This window comes from Erpetoichthys calabaricus, chromosome 1 (genome assembly GCF_900747795.2).
Source record: "Erpetoichthys calabaricus chromosome 1, fErpCal1.3, whole genome shotgun sequence".
In the NCBI taxonomy this organism is placed as follows: Eukaryota; Metazoa; Chordata; class Cladistia; order Polypteriformes; family Polypteridae; genus Erpetoichthys; species Erpetoichthys calabaricus.
In genome coordinates, this window is record NC_041394.2 from 187,250,018 (window position 1) to 187,269,747 (window position 19,730).

Consider the following 19,730-nt stretch of genomic DNA (forward strand, 5'->3'; position numbering starts at 1 on the left):
ATCATTAGCAACAGCTCTCTGATATTTTGTCAGTCTCATCAGTCTCATAATGAACTGAGCTGTGCTCATGACTTGAGCTCCCTCAGTTTTGTTGTAGTAAAAGTCCAACTTGGAAATAGTGCAACGGTTATATCAGCTGTTATTTAAGAGAATTTCCCCAATGGTAGCTCTACTCACTAATCATGGTGCTGGAAAGTGCTGATATGTTGCATGTTGATTAGCACATGCAAATAAAAATTTCACAGTTCTCTGTACATGTGACAATAATGACAATGATTCATGTCTCTGGTGACTCTTCCTATGAAGTCAGTAGACAGATTGGGAGAGCATGGGGGGTTCATGAGGTCACTGGAAAGGGGTGTGTGGTGCTCCTGATATCTATGCAAAAGAACGAAGGTCCAAGTGTTTAGAACTTGGTGCTTCCTGTCTTACTATATGGTTGCGAGACATGGATGCTATCCAGTGACCTGAGATGAAGACTGGACTCCTTTGGTACTATGTCTTTCCGGAAAATCCTTGAGTACCGTTGGTTTGACTTTGTGTCGAATGAGCAATTGCTCATGCAGTCCTGAATGAAGCACATTACCTGCATTGTGAGGAAGTCTCAGTTACGGCACTGTGGCCATGTGGCATGTTTCCCCGAGGGTGATCCAGCTCGTAAGATCCTTATTGTTGGGGACCTGAATGGCTGGACCAGGCCAAGGGGTTGCCCACGTAATACCTGGCTGCGGCAGGTCATTTCCGGAGGGTGGGACTGGACCGCGTGTCTGCGTGGGGGGTTGCCAACCAGGATCCAGAGTTGTTTCGTCGTCTAGTGGGTGCGGCAATGCACTGTACCAGTGCATGCTCCCCAACTTGACTTGATATTATATCATATTATATTTGAACAATTGCACAGATAATTACAATTAAAAAAAAAAAATTCTATAAATACCTTGAGCATACTAATTTCATTTTTACACAATTCAAAAAAGTTTCAATGCAGACAAATAATAATAACAATAATAGAAACAATAATAATAATCTTACAATGAATTTTGAAGTCCTTGTACTGTCTGTCTTCAATGGCAACGACATACAGAGCAGCTCGGTCAGGGAACATCAATCCTCCAGGTTTCTGTTGATTAATTGTGGAGGGAAATGGGTCTCGTAATCAATTCACCTGACAAAGACATCATATTTTGAACTATGCATAAAAGATTCAGGCAGACCATAGTTGTTCTACATGTATGGTCTAGGAGTCTTGAGAGGCTTAATCTTGGTCACTCCCATTTGTCTCTGGAATGATTTTACAATTAATACTTTTATGGGAGCAAAATCAGTTTTAACTGCTGCTATAGCTGTGTCCTAATCAGTTTGAAAGTTCTCTGAACAGAATAGGATTGGCTATTGATCAGCTGAAGTTGTGTTCCAGTTCAGATGCAGGCCAGATAACAGTTTTTAAGCAGGCATTTCCAAAATGTACTTTATGTTCTGTACTGTAGAAGAGTTTTGACTTTAAGAGCTTGCATTAATATATCTGTACTATATGGCCAAAAAGGATATGGGCAGCCCTACAAATTATTGAGTTCAGATGTTTCAGTCATATCCATTGTTAACAAGGTGCATAAAATCAAGCACATAGCCATGGAATCTCCATTAACAAACACTGGCAGTAGAATGAGTCGTACTCAACAGTTCAGTGACTTTTTTAACATGGCACTCTCATTGAGTGCTATCTTTGCCAAAAGTATGCTGGATCTGCCCTGACCAACTGTAAGTGCTATTACCATGATTTAGAAGTGTCAAGGAGCAACAAGAGCACCGCCATGAACTGGTAGAACACACACACTCACAGTGCGGGACCGCCAAGTGTCGAAATGCACATCTACACACAAATGCTGAGTGACTGTTTGACTCACCATTTGAAGATAGAAGGGTGTGAACCCTGGACCAATAAGGTATGAGCTGGGGGAGGGTCTATAAGTTTTTAATAGAAGCAGTTGTGTAAGAGAAACACGGGAGAAAGAAAGAAGAAGATTAAATTACCATCTCGGCCGGTGGCTATTGAATCCCCTTCCTTGTTTTTCTGGTGTGAGCCACAGAGTGAATGCTGTAAAGAGAGAGGCTGACAAAGGTGGCAGTGCAACAGTGTCCCGTTCGACGTCAACATCACGAAGTACAAATAATGGGGTCTGGGTGTGTGGCATTTGTCCACGGCCTGTGAGAGTGATTGCTCAGGACGGTGCTCCAAGTGACTTTTTTTTCATTTTCTCTTTATGTTCCCCTGCTCTTTCAGAGGATGGTAACTGCACTTAACTGTATTGCATGACTTTGATATCCCCTTTGTTACTGTGGATGGTTGGGATGCGATCAGATCTCAAGTGTTTTAGCATGTGTATTCCTATGAATGCCTTTTTAGGATTTGTTAACAATTAAAATCTATTTTTTTGTAACATCTGTGTCTTGGAATTATTGCACAGCCACAGCTCTGGGATTAATGTACCTGAACAGTGGGAGTAAGACATTGTTTGTTACTATTTGGGTTTCCCATACCTTATAAACTTGGAGAGGTGTAATCGGTTCTCTGAATATCTAGTAATAGGGGGCAAAGTTGGAGTGTCTAGGTTTAAAACATTTGTATATTTTGGGTTGAAGTTTATTTTTTCAGATACTCCCTAACTTTGGGTATTATTAGTTCCCTCAATAAATTGGAAGCAACATCAACACAATAACTGTGATGCGGGAGCATCATGAAAAGGGTTTCCATGACCAAGCAGCTGCGCACAAGCCTAAGATCACCATGTGCAATGCCTAGTGTTGGCTGGAGTAGTGTAAAGCATGTCACCTTTGTACTCCGGAGCAGTGAGAGCATTTTCTGTTGAGTAATGAATCACGTTTCACTAGTGACACTTATACAAAGTCTGATGGAAGAATATAGGTTTAGTGAATGCCAGAAGACTGTTATAATGACTGCACAGTGCAAACTGTAAAGTTTGGTGGAGGTGTAATAATGGACCATGGCTGTTGTTCAATGTTTGGGCTAGGCCCCTTGGTTTCAGTGAAGGGAACAGTAACACAAAGACATTTTAGACAATTGTGTGTTTCCAACTTTATGGCAATAGTCTGGGGAAGGCCCTTTTCTCTTCTAGCATGACTATGCCTGCCTGCTCAAAGCCAGGTCCATTATGAAATATTCTGACAAATTTGGAATGGAGGGACTCAAGTGGTCAGCACACAGTCCTGCCCTAAACTCTACTTAACACCTTTGAGATGAATTCGAATCCCAATTGTAAGCCTGGAGTTCTCATGCAACATCAGTACCTGTCCTCACAAATGCTGTTTTGGCTGAAAGGACACACATTTCTGCTGATGCACTTTAAAATCTGGTGGAAAGCCACAAAGGGTGGGAGACGAGTCTGTATTAATGTCCATGGCTTTGGAATTGAATGTTCAGTAAATTCTTATAGGCATGATTGTCAGGTGTCTGCAGGCTTTTTGGCCATATCTGTTCTGGATAGCACTGTGACAGAAAAACACACAGGAAATTGCATATTCATGGAACACATTCACATATGTAACTTTTGGTCTTGTTTTGATTTCATTATAAATTTTGTAACTCTTTTAGAGTTGATTTAAAACTAGTTTTAAATTATGCACCCAATTGTGGTGCCATCACCTGACCCCAACTATCAGTAATAAGTCACCTACTATGATGACTACTGCATAAAGTGTAAGGTGTTAAATAAACAGATTAGGACACAGGCTATGTAAGCATACAGATACTGTATATATTGAGCTGACTACCATTAGCCGCCTTGCTATCTCCTTTTCCCTTTATTCTTCTTTTAATAATCTCTGCTCAAGTTAAAACTTAATTCCCTCCACAAGGACTTGAAAGATATGTATAGCAATTACAGAATGTGCTTTCAAGCAAGGCAAATTTAGAAATTAAAGCACCTTACCAGCCACTTGTCTCTTGCAAATATTACTGTGTTCAGCATGGATTCATAAAAAAGGCTGTATCCCATCCATTCGCTAATAATAATATCCACTTTATCAACCGGTAGCTCTACTTCTTCCACTTTTCCCTTAAAGATGGTAATGACTGCAAAACAGATTTGATTCAAAAGGGCTCAAAGGCGTAAATTAAACAATTAAAAGGCAAATGACTTTCTAAAAATAAGAAACAAAGAACACTCAAGATATTCCATCATGTCATTGTTCCTGGCAGGCAGGCAGGGACCCAAAGACAAATCCAGTAGCTAATGGTCATGAGGTTTAAACCAGTTCTTCACATGAAATACTCATACACAGTCCCCAAAGAGAAATAAATATAACCAAAGGGAAAACCTACAGACCCAACCAGGGAATCAGTGTGTCAGAATGTTACATGTAGTCGAATGATCTACCATGTAGACAAGGTCACATCACAGCATTTAGCATGCGAATTGCTTTATCACATGAAATGATTCTTATCCACTCTTAAAAATGATATTAAATAACAAAAAAATCTTATTTCACATAAACAAACATGATTTGAATTAAGCATGGTTCCTCATTTTTGTATAAGTGTCATTAAACCTGCAAACAGAAGGATAATTTACCTGTACAACGTAATCCAGCCGTGCTCACGCTCAGACATGCACCATTATGGATGACAAATGTATTGAAAGCTATTCCTTAAATGGAGTCAGTTCTTTTAATGAAGTAGGATTTCTAAACTAATTAGTTTGCTTCTCCTGATAGTAAAATGCAATTCATAATTGTCAGTAGTTTTATAATTAAAATTGCTTAAATGGGCATTAATTTTACACTTTTGTACATTTGAATTTCTACATTCAATTAGCTTCTTCCTTTTTTGTCAATACTATAGTTTGGTGCCTTACTTCAAAATAATTAATATTTCACATTGCAATTGACAAAAAAATTCAGAGATACACATTCTGTCGAAGCAAAAAAAATAATTAAAAAACATTTTTTGCAAAAATGTGGCTTACAAGAATAATTTAGATATAAAAGCCTTTGTATGTCTTTTTGTATGTACAGATACAGTATGTCGGTGAGTCTGTGAATTTGCTGTTTCCTGCTAAAGGATCATTAGTGCAGACAGAATGCCCAATTTCTGGCACTCCAATGAGAGGTCCAGGCCATTCACTGAAGTTCAGATATCCAACAGCGTTAAGCTTAACCAATTGGTTACATCTGGCTTTCCAAAAAGGGGGACACATGCTGGATTACAAAAGCAATAGAAATAAGGAGACATTCAAACAGTGGTCAGGTTCTATGTTTAGATAACAGAGCTTTGATATCCTCGTCTCACACAGATGTAAGCCAGAGAAGAGGTAAAGAAGGTCTCATTTATCATGTTTAGCCATGTCCACAGTTCTAGCTATGAACAAAGTCACAAATAGAGCATACAAATGGGACATCTTTATATACCCTGTATATATATCATGGAATTATAATTATTTGACCTGCAGTGGGGTGTTCCTTATACACATTATTGCACTGGGAAGAACATGTCAAGTGGCATAAGTGAATGTTAGTGACTGCCTGAGGCCCCTTAGCCTTTGTGGGAAAGAGGAACGAGAAGCCCTAAAATAGGTATACTGTTTAGGCCCCCAAGAAACGGCCCTGATTAAAACAATGTTGTGAAGTGGAAGCTGAGAATCAGTGAATACCTTACAAGTGCACCATATAATGCTACTCCAGTCATTTTCATTTGCTTCCATCTGCCATGTCTCCACATTATATTTTGGTCTGAGAACATACATAAGAACATAAGAAATTTGACAAATTCAGCCCATCAAGCCCATTTGTTTAGCTAATAGCTAAGCTGCCCTAATATCTCATCCAGATTCTTCTTAAAGGCTGTTTACAACAACATGTATTTGTAGTTTGTTCCATAGTCCCACAACTCTTTCTGTAAAGAAGTTCTTCCTGGCTTCAATTTTAAATGCACTTCCTCTTAATTTCCACTGATGTCTGAGTATGTGATTCACATTTAAGTCGAAAGACTGTTGCTGGATCAACTTTATCAATTCTTTTGAGGATTTTGAAGACCTGGATTAGGTCTCCATGCAGTCACCTCTGCTCGAGACTAAACAGGTTTAATTCTCTGAGTCTGTCAGTGTAGGACAAGGCCTTAAGTCAGGGGATGCACTTGGTTGCACTCATCCGCACAGCTTTAAGTACTGCTATGTCTGAGCTTAAGTTCCAGTCATGAAATCAATTTAAAAAAAGCACTTCACAGTGTTCTGCATTGAAAAGCAAAAAAATAAACCTACAAGTAACTAAGGTGCCAAATGAAATTTTAATGTCAATTTTATGAATGACAAAATCACTTCTGTGTCTTTGGATTTTGTTATTGTGTCTTCTTTACTGATGTGCGAATCATTTCAATCAGTTCTAAATTCAGCTCAGCAACATGTGTTTTCATATGGAACCTTCACGCTGAACTTATACAGTCAAGAAAGCTGGAAAACATTAAGGTTTACATTAATCAAACCATCCATCCATTTTCCAACCCGCTGAATTCGAACACAGGGTCACGGGGGTCTGCTGGAGCCAATCCCAGCCAACACAGGGCACAAGGCAGGGACCAATCCCGGGCAGGGTGCCAACCCACCGCAGGACACACACAAACACACCAAGCACACACTAGGGCCAATTTAGAATCGCCAATCCACCTAACCTGCATGTCTTTGGAATGTGGGAGGAAACCGGAGTGCCCGGAGAACATGCAAACTCCATGCAGGGAGGACCCGGGAATCGAACCCAGGTCCCCAGATCTCCCAACTGCGAGGCAGCAGCGCTACCCACTGCGCCACCGTGCCGTCTTAATCAAACCACAACAAGAAAAATGAATGAACAATAGAGGAAGACCATAATGCTGTAAATAAGAAAACATTGTTAAAAATATCATTTGTTAAAGTTACAAACCTGTTTTCTTTCTTTCTCCTTCTGATTCATCTGCTTAAGTTAGATGCTACTGAATTTATAGCATAACATGTGTTTTAAGCTACAAAATTGGAAATGTAAAAAGGATGTGGAAGTTAATTTTAACTCAGTGTTCTCATCTTCTAGGCAATGTATAAAGCCTTGAAGACAGAAAACGTATGGAGGAACACGGAAACAGAGATTTGGAAAAGTAAGTAGAATGTTGTCAATTGTGCAGCTACCAGAAGAGGTGGTAAGTAACTCTTACACTCATCAGAATTGTTAAAGCAATCAAACATAGTTCTTCATGATTTAAAAAAGCATACTCCTAATGTCAAGTGAAACCATAAATTGCCTTGTATAGTATGATTAATTTATGTCTTTTTTTTTAAATTTTATTTATTAATTTTATTGTAATCATTCCATACAAATAGATCAATTTATAACAAAAAAAAAGTTGAAGACAAATCAAACCCCACCCCTGAGAAGGAGAGCTAAGCCAAAGGAGAATTGCTTAGGGCTTTTTAATAAGGCAGCAATAAACAAAATAAAGGAAGAAATATATATAGGTAAATAAAAAATGGAGAAGGGAAATAAATGCGGTAATAGTTATTTCTCTTATTCTAAAATAATATTGATTAGATCCTGCCAGGTTTTGAAAAAATTCTTTACAGATCCTCTAACTGAGAATTTGATTTTTTCCAATTTCAAGTAATATAAAACATCGGCTTCCCACTGCCTTATCAGAGGAGAGTTAGGATTCTTCCAATTTAACAAAATAAGTCTGCGTGCCAAAAGTGTAATGAAAGCAATCACCGTTTGCTTGTCTTTCTCCACTTCAAGTCCGTCTAGAAGAACACCGAACACAGCTGTTAGTGGGTTAGGAGGGATTGTGACACCAAGGCTGTCTGAAAGGCACTTAAAAATTTTGGTCCAAAATGATGTTAGTTTGGTCCAGGCCCAAAACATGTGACCCAGTGAGGCAGGAGCTTGGTTGCAGCGTTCGCAGGTTGGATCTTGCCCTGGAAACATTTTGGACAGTTTTAAGTGAGACAGATGAGCTCAATATATAATTTTTAGTTGAATAATTCTATGCTTTGCGCATATGGAGCTCGAGTGAATTCTCTGCTTTGCTACCTTCCACTTCTTTTCTGATATATTGATTAAGAGATCTTCTTCTCAATGTCCTCTTGGGTCTTTGAAAGGTAGGGACTCTAATAAGATTTTATATAATGCGGAAATGGTGTTTAATTCCTCGAAATTGAGCAGTATTTTTTCCAGCATGATGGAGGGTACGAGGTGAGGAAAATCGGGCAGTATCTGTTTAACAAAATTTCTAATATGAAGATAGAGAAAGAAATGTGTAGCTGGGAGGTTGAATTTGGAATGTAATTGTTCAAAAGATGCAAATATGTTGTCTATATAAAGATCTGTTTATGTCTTATTAGTAATTTCATGCTATCATTTGCTGATCTTCTGTTACATGTTACTCTTTTAGTGATGATTTTGTCTTGTTGCAAATCATATACCCAATGAAGGACATAGTTTTGAAGACAAATTTATATGGTGTGTAATACTGAAGCACCTCTGGGAACTGTCCTGCCCCCTTCCTATTTACCCTCTACACAACAGACTTCCAGCACAATACCAGCACTTGCCATGTATAGAAATATTCAAACGACTCATCCATCATAGGCTAAATTAAAAATGGAGACGAATTGAAGTAGAGGAAGGTTGTGGAGGACTTTGTCTTGTGGTGCAGGGACAACAATCTGCAACTCAATATCAGCAAGACAAAAGTGCTTGTGGTCGACTTCTCCCCTGAGACCAGTTATCATTCAGGGGGAGAGTGTGGAAGTGGTACAGAGATACAAGTACCAGGGGGGTTCACATGAACAGCAAACTGTTGGAAATGTTCTATTAGTCCATAATAGCCAGTATGGTGTTCTACACTGCAGTCTATTGGGGAAGCAACCGGAGTACAAAAAAAGCACAATATCTGAACAAACTTATTAGGAAAGCCTGCTCGATCACACAGTGAACCTCAATGGAAGCTGTTCTGGAAAAGAAGATGGTGGCAAAACTGGATTCCATCATGAAAAATTTCCTCCATTCCCTCCAGGAAGTCCTCTCTTAGACCGCTTTTAGCTATATGCCCATTCCACCATGGTGTGCAAAGAAGCACCTCTGGGGGTCTTTTCAGCCCATTGCTGTCATGCAATTCAGTGTTTCCTCCCAATGCGCTCATTAATTTTATTTATTTATTTATTGATTGATTGATTGATTAATTGATTGATTGATGGGCTGTATTATCTGTCCTGTGAGTCTGTATTGCTTTTACTGCCGTATACATTTGAAATTCCTCATGTGATTAATGAGGTTTATCTAATCTAATCTCATTTAGAAATGAACAAGCATTGTTGTATTGATTGTGTTTTGACTGGACCATGTTTTACTTATTTTCATGTGGATTATGAGCTTAACTTCTTCTTCTTCTTCTTTTTCTTCTTCTTTCAGCTGCTCCCGTTAGGGGTTGCAACAGTGGATCATCTTTTTCCATATGTTCCTGTCTTCTACATCTTGCTCTGTTATACCCATCAGCTGCATGTCCTCCCTCACCATATCCATAAACCTTCTCTTAGGCCATCCTCTTTTCCTCTTGCCTGGCAGCTCTATCCTTAGCATCCTTTCCCAATATACCCAGCCTCTCTCCCCTGCACATGTCCAAACCAACGCAATCTCGCCTCTCTGACTTTCTCTTCCAACCTGAGCAGACCTCTCTAATGTATTCATTTCTAATCCTGTCCATCCTCGTCACACCCAGTGTAGATCTTAACATCTTTAACTCTGCCACCTCCAGCTTTGTCTCCTGTTTTATGGTCAGTGCCATCATATCTAACCCATATAACATTGCTGGTCTCTCTACCATCCTGTAAACCATTCCTTTCACTCTTGCTGTCTGCAGCAAATTACTGCTGACACTCTTCTTCACCCATTCCACCCTGCCTGCACTCTCTTTTTCATCTCTCTTCCACAATCCCTGTTACTCTGCACTGTTGATCCTAAGTATTTAAACTCATCCACCTTCGCAAACTCTACTCACTGCATCCTCAGCATTAGACTCACCTCCCTCTCATTTACAAACATGCATTCCGTCTTGTTCCTACTGACCTATCATTCCTCTCCTCTCTAAAGCATATCTTCACCTCTACAAGGTCTCCTCAACCTGCTCCCTACTCTCGCTACAGGTCACAATGTCATCAGCAAACATCATAGTCCATGGGGACTCCTGTCTAATCTCGTCAGTCAACCTGTCCATCACCATTGCAAAAAAGAAAGGGATCAGAGCTGATTCCTGATGTAATCACACCTCCACGTTGAATGCATCCTTCACTCCTACTGCAGGCCTCACCACTGTCACACTTCCCTTGTAAAAGTCCTATGCAACTCTTACATACTTCTCTGCCACTCCCAACTTCTTCATACAATACCACAACTCCTCTCGAGACACCTTGTCATATGCTTTCTCCAGGTCCACAAAGACACAATGCAACTCCTTCTGGCCTTCTCTATATTTCTCCACCAACACCCTCAGAGCAAACATCACATCTGGGGTGCCTCCTCATCACCTCCCTTCTTAACTTAGCCTCCCCTACTCTTTCCCATAACTTCATGCTGTGGCTTATCAATTTTATCCCCCTGTAGTTACTACAGCTCTGCACATCCACTATCTCCACTCCTCAGGCATCCGTTCCCTTTCAAAGACTCCATTAAACAATCTGGTTAAAAACTCCACTGCCATCTCTCCTAAACACCTCCATGCTTCAACAGGTATGTCATCTGGACCAATGGCCTCTCCATTCTTTATCCTCTTCATAGTTGTCCTTACTTCTTCCTTGCTAATCATTTGCACTTTGTGATTCACTATCTCCCCATCATCCAAGCTCTCTCTCTCTCTCTCTCTCTCTCATTCTCTTCAATCATCAGCCTTTCAAAGTACTCTTTCCATCTGCTCAACACACTCTCCTCACTTCTGAGTATGTTTCCATCTTTATCCTTTATCACCCTAATCTGCTGCACATCTTTCCCAGCTCGGCCCCTCTGTCTAGCCAATCAGTACAGGTCCTTTTTGCCCTACTTAGTGTCCAACCTCCCATCTTCACCAACCTCTTCCTCTGTATACTCTCCTGTACTTCTGCATTCCACAACCAGGTTTCCTTTTCCTCCTTCCTCTGTCCAGATGTTATGCCAAGCACCCTTCTTGCTGTCATCCTTACTACTTCTGCTGTAGTTGCCCAGCTGTCTGGTAACTGTCCACTGCCACCCAGAGCCTGTCTTACTTCCTCCCTGAACTCAACATTGCAGTTTTCCTTTTTCAACTTTCCACCATTTGATCCTTACTCTGTTCCTCTTCTTGATCTCCAACGTCATCCTATAGACCACCATCCTATGCTGCCTAACTACACTTTCCCCTCCCTCCACTTTGCACTCTTCAATCTCTTTCAGATTAACCCTCCTGCATAGGATATAATCTACCTGTGTGCATCTTCCTCCACTCTTGTATGTCACCCTATGTTCCTCCCTCTTCTTAAAATACGTGTTCACCACAGCCATTTCCATCCTTTTCACAAAATCCACTATCATCTGACCTTCTTCATTCCTCTCCTTGACACCATATCTACTCATCACCTCTTCATTTCCTCTGTTCCCTTCACCAACATATCCATTGAAATGCACTGCAATCACCACTTTCTGTCCTTTGGGTACACTGTCCATTACTTCATCCAACTCACTCCATAAATCATCTTTCTCATTCATCGTACACTCAACTTGCAGGGCATATTCACTAACAACATTCATCATTACACCTCCAATTTCCAGCTTCATAATCATTACTTTGCCTGACACTCTTTTCACCTCCAAAACACTCTTGACATACTGTTCCTTCAGAATAACCCCTACCACATTTCTTCTCCCATCCACACCATGATAGAACAATTTGAATTTACCTCCAATCCACCTGGCCTTACTCCCCTTCCACTTAGTCTCTTGCACACACAATATATCAACCTTACTTCTTTCCATCACATCAGCTAACTCTCTCCCCTTACCAGTCATACTGCCAACATTCAAAGTTCCTACCCTCAGTTCTACTCTCTTTACCTTCCTTCTCTCTTCCTGCCTCAGGACACATCTCCCCCCTGTTCTTCTCCTTCTTCGGTCAACAGCTACCTAATTTCCTCCAGCACCCTGTTGGCTAACAGTACTGGTGGTGGCTGTTGTTAACCTGGGCCTCGACCAATCCGGTATGGAAATCTGTATTATTGTCCACATATTGGTATGGCAAAATATTACACTGGATGCCCTTCTTGATGTAACCCTCCCCATTTATCCGGGCTTGGGACCAGCACTAAGAAACTTACTTTGTGCATTCTCTGTGGCTGGGATGGATTATGAGCTCAACTATATTTAAAAAATATTAACAAACGAATACTGCATGATTATCACAGATGGTTTAAAGTTACCAAACAAGGAAAGCTGCTTATTAAGAAACAATGAGATATGAGAATGGAGATGGCCAAGAGGGTTCCTTCATTTGAATCAGCCAACACCCGGAGGTTCTTTCAGCATATTATATAAGTATGTACTCTGTTCTTTTTTTTATTACACTTCACATATTGCACTACATATACTTCAACCAAAGGACATCTTGAAGGAGTAGACTCAGGATTTTTACAAAAAAGAAACTAAATGACACCAGACTGTCAGGAGTTTATGAGGGAAAGCTGCTTCTGTGTTGACCCTGACTTTTCATTTCTCAGTGGACAAAATCAAACATACTGTAAAGCAATAGATAAAAATATTTGTAATTGGAAATATGATTGGAAATGTGTATTGACTTTTACTACTGATTCTTATCTCCTAGGCTTTTTCCAAATCCAAACTCCTCTAAGCAGCTTTCACTGTCTTGTAGCTGATAGATGATTATTTTCCTGCAACCATAAAATATGTGGGACATTTTTTTTCTTTAATATTGTAAGTGTGAGATTCTGAATGTCAAAAACAGTCACAATTTTTGCTAATTTTAATTGGATATTCTAGGTAAGCTCGGAAATATAATAAAAATAAAAAAAACATTTCTTCAGTGGCCAATATCAGCCCACGTCTGTGATACAAAAATAGCTTGCATTTAATTTATACCAATGGTGCTTATCTAAAATGATAGAAAAGTGGGGATGTTCGCTCTCAGGTTCCAATACAGCTTTTAAAATGAAGATATAAAGGACACACCAGCAGTGCTCGTTCTTTCTTTTTTCAGAATCATCCATCTGTTTTTATGACCTGCTTAATGAAATCAGGACCACAGGCAGCTGGAACATACCTTGGCAGCAAGGGTAGCAAAACAGGGATCCATCCTAGTCGGGATGGCAGTTCTTCACAGGACAACTAAAATGACAGTCACTCCTCATCTCTGTGAACAGTCTTTATTTTTTGTGAAGTTCATTATTTACTTTTCTTTTTTAAATCTGCTTAATTTGTGTTATTTTGTGAAGATAAAGAAAGCTATGTTAAATGTTTAGGAAGGAAGAAGGAAAAAAGTCTTTTGGGTCTTATGAATGTATAATCTTATGCAAACTGCTTTGAGTCTGAAAGGAAGGGTGTGTTCTGACATGTTTCTTTTTTATATACAGTATGGGCCTTTGCATCTGAGACAGAGGGGGTTATAAATCATGCTTGGTTTGCAGTTGTGGTAGTAGCAGTATTATGATGTGTGCACAGTTTGTAGATTTATAAGAACTGCTTATTTATGCAGCTATCCTACCCTTTAAAGAATCACATCTGTATTAAAAATTAGCTTTACTCCAAAGACAAGGTGTACCCTCTTAAAAGTACAGTACACCCCCAAAATTCGCAGGGGTTACGTTCCTAGAGCACCCGCGAATTGTGAAAAATTACGAATTATGGATGTGGTTAAAAAATGCCTATTTTTATAGTTTAAACCCTAAATATGCCCCCAAAACACTTTCATTTCATTTCAACCTCAGCTTAATACATTACCTAAAAAAAAGAATGTAAAGGTAAACCTGTAATACTGTACAGTACTGTAGTGATATGTCACCCGCAGTGCTAGAATGTAAAATACCGATGTTACCGCTATATGAACTGTAATTCATGCAAGCGCATTTTCATTGCCAGAAGCCTTAGAAGGTGCAGGGTGTTTCGATGGCATCTTGGGGCTTTAACCCTTAAACTGCCACATACTTGGAGGTTAATGCATCCCTGGACGCCAAATACTTTTTTGCTGCACTTTTTAAGTAAACATCACAATTAACAAAGAAAAAAGTGAAATTTTAATGGAACACATTTTTTTTTCATGCAAAGAGCATCACAATTACTGCAACACTGATCATTTTACACACTGCTAATGAACTGTAAAAACTATTTAAAAACCTACTGGAACAATATGTACAAGGTGCAACTGACGCCATTGATGAAATTCAGTAAATCACCGAGCCAACTGAGCTTGAACTGGCTGCACGCAAGCACACAGAGGTAAACGCTGACGCTGACAGGGTAGTCTAGTGCAGCGGCTGAATCCCAGAGCCAGCGAGGCTGCAGTGCTGCAGGAGCCGGCAGTGGTCATGAGCTGGCTGCTCAACGAATGTACGGCACAGACTGATCAGCTCCAGCGTGCTGGTAAATTGCACTGGGAACCGACTATAGCCGGTTGTGGGGTTCAATGAATGTACATTGCCGAATATACTCGGCTCCTACGTGCTGGCAAATGGCACTCGAAAATGACTATAGCCGTTTGCGGCGGTTTAAGGATTAAGAAGAACAAAACGGAAAACACACAAACACTCAGCTGAAGATGCGTCACAGGGCAGCAATCAATCAGCAGCAAGGAGAAATGAATAACGCTGTAGCGGTCCGGTGCCGCTAAGATTCACACTGTTGAGAATATGGTGATTTATTTATTTTCATGGTAGAGATTCCAGGGACACACCCAGCCTTGACCCGACCCACATGCACTCGCAATCAGAGGTAAAAACAAAGCAATCCGGTAATCAAACAGCAAATAAAGAATAACGAAAACAAATGGAAACAACGATACCACCCCTGTTCCCCTTACAGTGATTATACATTAAATACAACAAAACACACACAGTAAAGTCCATGAAAAACGGCAATGGATGAAATGTAATGATGAAAATAGATAGTCCAGAGATCCGCACGTTGAATGGGAATGTAAAGATACTCCTACCAGTAGTTCCTGAAATGGTGAAGACAGGTGGATGGGTTCAAGAGCGCTCCTTTCTCCGCAGGATGGCCATTAATCAACTTACAGTCCTCATGTACACAGGCAGACGGCAGACAATCCAGACCCCAACCACAAAACGATCCAGGACAAAACGAATAAGTACAGGTAACCCAACAGAAGGCAGGCAGAGAGACAGGAAATTGAAACAAAAAAATTACAAACATTTTTTTTCTTTTGTTCACCAGCCCCCTTTTTAAAAGCCGCACTGCCATCCTTTGACCCCAGTAGCCCTAGCACCCTCAGCAAAAGACCAATCAGAGCCACTGCAGGGACTGCTGGGAGTTACGGTTTCAAATTCTAGTAGAGTACAACACTCTCAGATTGGCTACTTTCACCATCCCAAGCCACGTTTTCCCCTATAGTTGCTTCCTGTTCTCTCTACAGTACAGTATTGCCACGAAAAAAGCCATAAAAAATTGCATTGTGGCTTCCGCTAACAATTATTAATTAGGTTCTAAGTAAAAATCCGCAAACAACTTAGGCCGTGAACCCTGAACTGTGTCTTCGCAGGGGTCTACTGTAACAATAATAATTTGTAAATTAAATGACCAGCACTCAGAGTACAAGCCAGGTTAATTTATTAGAATTCCAGACTGTCTTTTATCAATCCAATACATTTTACAAGAATCAAAGTCTAAATGTTGAAAGAGTCTTTTACACCAGAAAATCAACCAAAGATTTTTTCGCTATTACACAGCATTATCCATGTCTCGGATGATATGGATAATGCCTTTATACATCATGCAATTGACATCATGCATTGCACATCCCCAGGTAATTCTGGGTAATATTACTATTACAATGACCAACGTGACCATGGTGCCCATAATAAAAACAAAATGACACTGCAGAGTAACACATGTTCCCTGGTTGGGGTTGAAATTGTTTTTTATGTCTCTTTTGTTCATTTTTGATTCTTTTGTTCATGTAATACTGTTGATTATGTTTACTATTAGTATAATTTTGCATTGTTTGTCAGTATTGTTGATCATTTAGTTTCTGTGTGTCTGTATATTTTCTTATATGTGCCAAGTCTTTTGTGTGTGGTTCCCCAAGAGGTGGGGCTCCCTGTCCATTCTCATCAGACTGACCTCAGCCCTGTAAAGCCTAGAAAAGAAAGCAGTCTCTTGGGATTCATTAAATTTGCTTGATGGTTTTGGTGAGTTATTGTGACTATTGCTTTTGTGGATTTGCTTGAAGTTTTGACCATAATGCTCTGCTTTTAACCATCCTTGTGGACTTGTTATTGGAATGTTTTTCCCCCACTAGATTTCCTATTTCAGGCAAATCCTTCCGTACCATTTTATGCCCTTTGGATTTTTTGTTAAAAAGAAGGTTCTTGTGAAATAAATTTTTTATGCATAAAGATTCTTGTTCTTCCCTTTTGTAACTAGTTGAGGTTTGACTGTTTACCCTCCCTCTAGTGGGCATTTTTAATATTTTTTAAAGGTCTCGTGCCATTTCAGTGCTGTCTTCAGCACAGAAATATTTCAACTCTTTCAAGATATTTTATAAAAGAAATGCCATAATTGAATTCCTTAGCTTTTAAAAAACCCAAAACAGGCATATACTTTGTTCAAAACACTTCAGGAAAGCCTATGAAAATAAAGAAAAACACCAATCATAACAGGAGTACCAAACCAGGTCCAACAAATGCAGAGTAAGAACAAACATGAAATAAATTGCCCCTGCTTTCAGTATTAGGATTTCCAGCAAAATTTCCCCATGACTATGCGAATAATGGGAAAATGTGCCAGTGTCACCAAACAGACCTTGATTTCTACTAAGGAAGTGTTTCTGTGTTTCCTCTATCTATACATACGGGTTTGCTTTGTTTTTTATGAAACTCTTTTGTTTGGTTTTTCAAGCTAAAGATTTTTCTTTCTAATAAGATAACCCCAAAAAGATACAAATCTCATTGAAGGTGAGCTGTGGGCTTCTTACGTTTAAGTAGTACAACTAAACTAATTGTATCACACTTGTCACGCCTGGGTCACAGGTTTGCACAGAAACACAGGAGGTTGTAGAGACAGGAACTTTATTCAAACACTGCAAACAAACATTTGTCTCTTTTTCAAAATTTTTAAACGTGCTCCATGACAATACAGAGATGACAGTTCTGTCTCACAATTAAAAGAATGCAAACATATCTTCCTCTTCAAAGGAGTGCGCGTCAGGAGCAGAGAATATCAGAGAGAGAGAGAGAGAGAGAAAAGCAATCAAACGAAATCACGTGCGTTTGTCTGTAGAACAAAATCCTTAGAGAAGTCGGGATTCTGCAAAACCGGATAAGAAGACAAAGCGGTATTCAAATCACAAAACGAACGTTCACAAATTTCTGTCTATAAAACAGGATAGTTTTTCCTGCCTCTAGTAAGATCTGAAAGTGGAGCAGCCCTATTTGCAAAGTCAGGGATGAATCTTCTGTAATAACCAGCAAGCCCCAGAAAAGCACAAACTTGTTTCTGCGTTTCTGGACGTGGGTAAGCCAGCATCTTTTCCACTTTCTAAACCCACTGTTGGTCATGCCACTCCTTCAAGAGATTAACATGTAAAATCTGGAATGGTTTGCGCCAGCCCGGTATTCTAATCTTATAATTCACTGGCCCCATATGTTCCTCAGTAATGGCAGGGTCCTGCCATTTCGCTAGGAATTTGTGCGGGTCACATGGGATCAGAACCAAAACACGATCACCAGGTTTGAATTCACGGAGCTTACAGTGTCTATCGTAAAGACATTTATGGGTTTCCTGTTCATGTCGCTGATGCTCCACAGCAATAGATGAAAGTTTAGAAATTCTATCTTGCAACGAAATTACCTGATCTGCAAAGCTCGGCCCGTGAGCTGTTGTCCTGATTCCTGTCCATTCCTCTCGTACGACATCCAAGATGCTTCTCGGACTCAAGCCAGTGGACGCCTGCAGCAATTCCCGCACCGCAAACATAATAAAAGGAAGGACAGAGTCCCAAGACATCGGATCATCATGAGCAACTCGCCTGATCATCTGTTTTAAAATCTTGTTAAATCGTTCATTCAAACCATTCGTCTGCGGATGGTGGTACTCAATTTCTTAATAGCAAAGCTGTCACACAATTGTTTCATCATGCGAGAAGTAAAATTTGTGCCCTGATCAGTTAAGATTTCTCTAGGGATGCCAATATGTGTAAAAATTTCGCACAGAGCTTTGGCTACAGTCGAGGAATTTGCTTTTTCAAAGCAGACACTTCCGGATATCACGTTGCATAGTCAACCAACACAAGCATATATTGATACCCATTTTTAGTTTTAGGTAGAGGGCCTACAATATCTAATCCCACCCGTTGAAAGGGACATTCAAAATAGGCATAGGAGAAATGGGAGCCTGAGGAGGTCTATAAGTAGAGACGATCTGGCAATCAGGACATGAAGTACAGAATCGCTCCACATCTTTCCCGATATTCAGCCAATAAAATCGTTTTGATAAACATTCTCTAGTCTTATCAGCCTCCAGGTGCCCACCCAAGATATGAGAGTGAGCTAACTGCAAAAAAATGTCCCTATGTACTTCAGGTACAACTAACTGTTCAATAAATTCCCTGATTAAATGATCTGATATCACTGTAAAAGGGCAGCCATCTTTCTCAAGAAAATGCGGGGTTTTTAAGCCCCCGGTTGCATGCTCTTGGTAATAGGAGTCACTAGCAAAACAAGCCTGTTTAAATGCATATTCTAATGAGCTATTGGCATGCTGCAAGCGCACAAAATCTGTCTGCTCGCCAGTGCTCGGTTTGTGTTCGGAGGCATTTGCAAGCTGAAAAGTTGTAGATGGGCCAGCTAGTCGCTTTAGGAAATTGGAAGTGTTTCCCTCTGTCTCGCTCAAGAGATCGGGTTCAATATCTAATCAGGGCTCGAGATCTTCCCCGAGATCTTCCCCTACAACCACCAGTTCTTCTTCTTCCCCCCCACTAAGATTGACAGGGGGCTCGATGACTGGCGCCCGACATTCGGTCATGAGTCTAGGAAAAAGGGCAATCCTTCTGCCGATCAGCAAGGGCCAGGGGCAGGAGTCCGAAATGGCAGACCAAACTTTAAAGTGCCGACCCTTATATGTTAAAGGAAGAAGCAATGTCTGATAGTCTTTAACATCTCCATGTACAAAACATATGTTTACAGTTTCAGTGTTACACAGGTACCAGTCGTCAAGACAGTCCCGTCTGACAATAAAAAGATCAATTCCTAAGTCCACTAATGCCAAGATCTCGCAGCCCCCCAACTTCACCGAGATCATTAAGCCATCATTTTTATCTGAAGAATAAGAAACATGGGAGCAACAAACCTCTGCCAGACCAATTTCCATCGATTTTGCAGGAGACAGGCGACATTCCCTCGCCAAGTGGCCGGAAGCATCTTCGTTCAGTTTCACTGCCAAAATATCCACGGCGACGTCCACGGCCTCCTGCATCCCCAGATGTGGGCACAACATCAACAACTGGAGGCCTTTCTGAT

General features: G+C 40.3%; 1 protein-coding gene across 5 annotated transcripts in view; it reads right to left on the minus strand.

Annotated features, from left to right (window-relative positions):
* Positions 1-19,730, minus strand: part of LOC114658102 (protein arginine N-methyltransferase 8) — a 209,091-nt gene that overhangs the window by 59,051 nt on the left and 130,310 nt on the right. For all 5 annotated transcript variants that reach the window (XM_028810146.2, XM_028810135.2, XM_051923007.1 and 2 more), the window contains 2 exons: positions 3,945-4,087; positions 1,030-1,117 (listed from right to left, as the gene is read on the minus strand). In XM_028810146.2, coding sequence (XP_028665979.1) covers positions 1,030-1,117; positions 3,945-4,087 — 231 coding nt within the window. The remainder of the gene's footprint in view (positions 1-1,029; positions 1,118-3,944; positions 4,088-19,730) is intronic.